This window comes from Ischnura elegans, chromosome 5, assembly GCF_921293095.1.
Source record: "Ischnura elegans chromosome 5, ioIscEleg1.1, whole genome shotgun sequence".
NCBI classification, from domain to species: Eukaryota; Metazoa; Arthropoda; class Insecta; order Odonata; family Coenagrionidae; genus Ischnura; species Ischnura elegans.
This window is the reverse complement of record NC_060250.1, coordinates 101,350,170-101,356,169: the sequence shown is the minus strand read 5'-3', so window position 1 is coordinate 101,356,169 and position 6,000 is coordinate 101,350,170. Positions and strand designations below refer to the sequence as shown.

Below are 6,000 nucleotides of genomic sequence, written 5' to 3'. Positions count from 1 at the left end.
GATTTGTAAAGTAACAAAAAAATGAAAGTAGCACAATTTTCAGCAGATATATTAACAATATACCACACTGAGTTCTTCGTCTACCTAAATACACGCAGAACTGCGGGCGCAACTCGAGTTTCCGACGACACCGCCTGGCGTGCCACTGGCTACGTTCACAGATATATCAACAACGCCAACGGATGAAGTGTTTTCTATCAGCGGCGTTAAATATTTATGAACATCAATGTTGATGACTACATGCTAACCAAAACACAACCGGGCTTCAATTCGAATCCCCTCGTGCATGATGGTTCTGTCCGTTTTTTTCGATTTGATGAGATTTACCTCTATATAGGCAGAAGGCTCAAGCTTAGTGGATGGCACTGGGTTGGAGGGTGGCCCAGAGTCCGGGCCCCCCCTTTGATCCGGCCCTGCCTCACGTACTAGAATTCCCTCTTCCATTCACAGTAATGAGCAGGTAGAGCAATTCAACTATTTAAGTAGCACATTAGAGGAAAACGGATACAGTTGCAAGGACATGAGAAGAATTGCATTAACAAAGGAGGCCTTCATGAAAAGGAAGGATATCATTAGAGGTTTGCTATGCAAAAATTTAAAGAAAAGGTCAGTGAGGAGTCTGATCTGGAGTGTAGCGCTTTACGGTGCAGAAATGTGGACTCTTGAGGTAGGAGTACAGAAGAAGACTGGAGGCATTCGAGATGTGGGTAAGTAGATGAATGGAAAAGGTGAAGTGGATGGAGAGGAGGAGGAACGACGAAGTACCGGACATGGTGGGTGAGGAGAGGCAGCTTTTACATGAGATGCGGAGGAGACAGAAGGTATGGATGGCAGGGGTGCAGCTAAGAATTAAGGGTAGGGGGGGTTTTAGGCGCAACTAATACTTACGGGTGTGGGGGTATTGCATACCTACCAGGGTAAGCAGGAGTTACGGGGGTCCTCCTCCAGAAAAAAATTGAAGAATAATGGTTCAAAATGGCGAGTTTTACGGCTTTCTGAGGGATATTTGATAAATCCTAACACTATTTTATAAGTGACACTGATCCAAATAAGTAAAATTGATTAAACTTAAAAATTTCTCTGAGCTCTGGGGGGGTTTTATCATCCAAAACCCCCCTTCACTGCGCCACTGATGGATGGAGCGAGTACTTGGCGGGGAGGGTATGTTGAAAAGTGTTAAGAGGGTAGAATGTTGGGTAATCGAGGGGGAGAAGGGAAGTCTAGCCTTAGGAGCACCCCATCCAAGTAAAAACTTTCCCCCCATAGAGCATTTCCCCTAATATCTCCTCCCACCGAAAAAGTTTTCATTAAGAGCTAGTCTGATTAGAGTCACTTCAGAGCAGCTCTCACCACACATGTGGAGGAATCAGTGTTTTAGCTTATTGCACAGTTTCAAGATTATCCCCACCAGAATGAAACAGCCCCACATCACCATCAATATAGGCAAGGGGGGCCAGCAAGGTGTCCCACACCAGGGGCGCAACCAGGAATTAAGGCTGGGAGGGGTTTAGAAGCAACTAATAGCGGTGTGTGTAGGGGTATGGAATACCCATCAGGATAAGTGGTAGGTGAGTGATTAATAAATTGCAGCATTTTAAGATAAATGGTTCAAAATGGTGGGTTTTACGTTTTTCTGAGGATATTTCATTAATCCTGACACTATGCTATTAGTAATATCAATCCAATTAAGTAAAATGGATTAAAATTAAAAATTTCCCTGAGCTCTGGGGGGGGGGGGTTTATCTCCTGAAACTCCCCCTTGCTGCGCCACTGTCCCATACATGGAGAATAGCCTGGACCTCGGAGTAAATATATAAAAAAGGGGGACCATCGGTGTCTGCCCAGGAGTTCAAAATAGAAACCCACGATCACATAATAATTCTGAAGGATCTGATTGGCTGATTACGATGATATCATTTCCATCTTGCTAATTGCTGTAGGATGTTTGTTTCCATGAAATTTAACCCTTTTAGTGTGGCGGGCAGATAGATTGGCTCTTGCCACTCGGGCGAAAAGTGCGGCAGGTCAATGTATCGGCTCTCTTGAAGTACATTATTTAATTAACTATAACTTATTTCATCGATACATTTTATTTCAGTAAACAAAAATATTTTATCAATATTGACAAGTTCAGCCTCAATAATTAAAAAAAAACTGCTTATGGATATGTAATAAAATAGCTTTGTATTATTTTTTTTCCTAGTTGCTTCAGTTTATGAAAATTGCCTCTGTATTTCTCACCAATACTCAAACAAGAAGGATAGCACTATGAGGGTTAAAGCTTAAAAATGAAATATCCAGACTAGACATCTTTGATGACAAGTGAGCATTGTGCATAGCTGGGTCTAAAAGCCTGGTTACACAATACATCAACACGTACAAGTTAATGTGCGTTTGCGTGAATGATTTTGGTGGACCGGAACAGAACATGTACGAATGCATGAACCAAATTAGAACAGGTCTATTTTCTGTGCATGCAATCGCACAAGTTGGGTGGTTACACGGAGTGTTTTGGCATTCATTCTCGCGTTCATACATTTAGACATCAACCCATGTGTGTTAATGTATAATGTAACCAGGCCTTAATTTGCTAACTTTTCCTTTCCCATATTCAAAAATCCAAGAGTTTCAATGCTGACCTCAGATTTCTGGTACCAAGCAGCCAAATAGAGTGCTCCCGTCAGTATTTATTCGAGTCTGGACTTAGGGTCCACATTTTATGAGCATACCAACCCACTATGGATAGCCTAACACAGTCAGTATGTGTGGATAATAAAAATGAATTGGTTCCTATATTTTTTTCCAGTTCTTCACTTCCACTTCCAGTTCTTGTTCTTAACTAATTGTAGCTTTTTATACATGCTCATTTTTCAACATATTTTTCCCTGAATGTATATCTTGTGAACAATGCATACGATTTCATTCAATAGATAATCTAAACAAAAAAATCCTAAAGAATCAGTTCTTGGTAGCTGTTTCTATCTTTAGCTCTTCAATATGCTAAATTAACAATTGCTAAAGACAATTTACTTGCCTACATGTTAATTTTGTCTGCGATATTCCATCACTTCCATTCATTTTGTCATCTACTGGTTGCAAGCACCAATTCTCAGTTCCTGTTCCTTTTAAACACTAAAATATATTTTACCGTAGCATATGACTATTATGGCACCTTAATGTAAATCTTATCTGATAGAGCTTCAATTTCATTCAATTGATATTATAATTACACCAGACCCACAGGGTGAGAAGCCAGCGTCACACCAACCTGATAAGGATTTGACTACTTTGATCATTTTCAAAATTTGGCAACTAATAGGTACCAAAAAAAAACTATTTTTTTATATTCATGAAGTCCACAGAATGTATTTTATACATACCAAACAGGGGTACAATTTAGCCAAATTAATAGTACCACAACATACCCTCCATTAACTTCCAAAACTTAATTTAACTTGATTTCTCAAGAACAAAAACTTAACATCAGGACTTCACAATGAAACTGCAAAGTAAAATAAGGCAAAATTACCATAAACAAATAATCAATAACACTTTTGCCACATTAAATATGACAAAAACATGGCTAACTAGCAACATATGAAATTCATAGAGATTTTTCCATCAAATGAACTGTATAAATACAATTCTTCAGTGATAACAATTTCATTGTTAATAAACAATTTGGATAATACTATTGAAATCTCTTAAACAATGATCAGGCAGTAAGACATAATTCTTGTCAGTACATCTTGTCCTGGCTTCATTTTCACTGAGGTAAATAAGAAATAACCCTGCATGAAATTCAAGCAAAAATTGCTAACACTAAAAACTCAATTCTAATACACAGAAAGGGAATCTCATAAACAAGAATGAGAGAAGACTAATTTAACCACAATCCTGGCACTTCAAAGAACACTGATTAACTTTGAAATATATATAACTCGACAATAAAAATTCATTAATAGTACTTCTTTGCTTACTTAAGCATTATTTTTGGATTTGAAGTTTAATTGATTAATAAGACCAAGACAATTATCTCAGGAATAAAAAGGTAACACCACATGTATCTTAAAGAATTAAATGTTTTGCTGGCAAAAACGAAAATAGGAATTGATAGCATTCAACATTAAGGCACATATTATAAATAAAGAATTTGATTTAAAAACAATTTCCTGGTTTATGTTGTTCTCAACTGCTATAAATCTACTCCTGAGACTCCTAAGAAGTAATCAACTTCATTACCTGATCTTTTCAAAATCACTACCATTAAAATCAAGTTCTTGATTCATCATGATTGAAAGAAACATGGAAAAATAATTGAGCAATAAATAAAATTACTTCACAAACAATTCTAAATTAAATTAAGAGATAATCTCTGAAATTAAAATAATAGAGAAAATATGGATTGGAACATTATAAATTACAAAAAACAATAATGAAGAATCTTAGAAACAAAAACAAAAATCTAGAACAATATGAAAAATTAACTAGGAACATTTTTAACTTTTGATTAAGTTAAATAAACTCCACTGAAGATTAATTATCGATAATAAATGATTTGCCTCATCGCCTCACATGATTTACTGTGTACTTCTATGATTTGTACACAATTTCAGACAACATTTTAAACACTCACTGCTGACTCTGATTGGAAATTTTTGTCTAGTGCACTGATGGTAGAGCTTGAGTTGCAAGTATCTGACGATTTGAAAGGGCTAGAATCACAAGACAAGCCACTTCTACCACTAGATGAATTGGAGGTTTTTGATGAGCTACTGGCACATGATGAATTTAAGGCACTGGATGAAGAAGCTGCCCTTGAAGTACTGGGGATATTGTTGCATCCATCTTCAACAGTAGAAAGACTCATTTTTGCTACCTCCTCCTTGCTTTCCTGAAGATGCTCTTTGGACTCAATATCATGACACTCCTCTCCTGGTTGATCTGCTTGTCCTGGAGTTATGCTGACATATAGACGAAAGGCTCCAACTGTTATGTCACAGACATTGTCTAGTTCCACAGACAAACAGTCACCCCTAATCCAGAGTCGCTCCTGAAGTGATAAAGGATTGTGTGGAACACTCTTCTGATTTTCTGGTGATGGGGGCACCATAATACTCCATACACGCCCTCGCCACCCCTGCGAGCTCCCATCCTTCAACAATATTTCTAAAGATGCCTTCGTTCCATTGACGTGGATACCACTCCGCCCTCCCGGTAATGACTGAATAAAGAAAGATGCAACTTATTACACAAAAATTTCAATACAACACACTGTGCATTTCAGTAAGTAATCACTAGAGTAAGTCTTTGACATACAAACAAGATGCACTCCAAGACCATGATGAATTCAGAGGCATCGAAACGTGTAGTTATCCTGCAGAATGCAGCACTGCATTACAATTTTACATTAACTTACAACGGCCACAAACTCATCTAGCACGATTCTCTATTGGCCATACAAATGTAATAACATAGAAACCATGCTCTAGTAAGTTAAATTTAATCTACAAAGAATTATCCTTGTCTTGTTTACTATGGTAATTTCTTAAATTTAAGGCATCTCTCCAGGCAGATTTCAATACTCTGAAGCTAAAACACATCTTGCAGTCAACAGACACCTTAAAATTTAACACACTTGTCCAAACCTCGTACTTCAGGCAGGCCAATAATACTCGTACTGCGCTAATGGAAAGATAGCCTTCCTTTCGTGACAGTTTCCAGGTCTCTTTGGCTACACCCTTCTATAACTGGATTTACAATGAGGCTGCTTCTCCACATCTGCCCATGATTTGAAATATAATTCACGCAACAGTGTGGTAGATTAGTGCTCAAAATGAGTGGTGTAACTAGGAATATGCTTTGGGGGGAATGAGGGAGACTGGGGGGCCTTCAGGCAACTGGGGGGTCCAGGGAAAATTTTTGAGGAATGACATGCTCGGAAACACATTTTACATCATTTTGGCACTTAAAATTTGGGTTTAACTCATAATTCCACAG

General features: G+C 37.9%; 1 protein-coding gene across 1 annotated transcript in view; it reads right to left on the bottom strand.

The window, feature by feature from the left end:
* Window positions 1–4,436: 4,436 nt before the first annotated feature.
* LOC124159345 overlaps window positions 4,437–6,000 on the bottom strand; it is a 38,945-nt gene continuing 37,381 nt past the window's right edge. Inside the window, exon 6 of the mRNA XM_046535101.1 lies at window positions 4,437–5,224. Coding sequence (XP_046391057.1) covers window positions 4,625–5,224 — 600 coding nt within the window. The 3' untranslated portion in view covers window positions 4,437–4,624. The remainder of the gene's footprint in view (window positions 5,225–6,000) is intronic.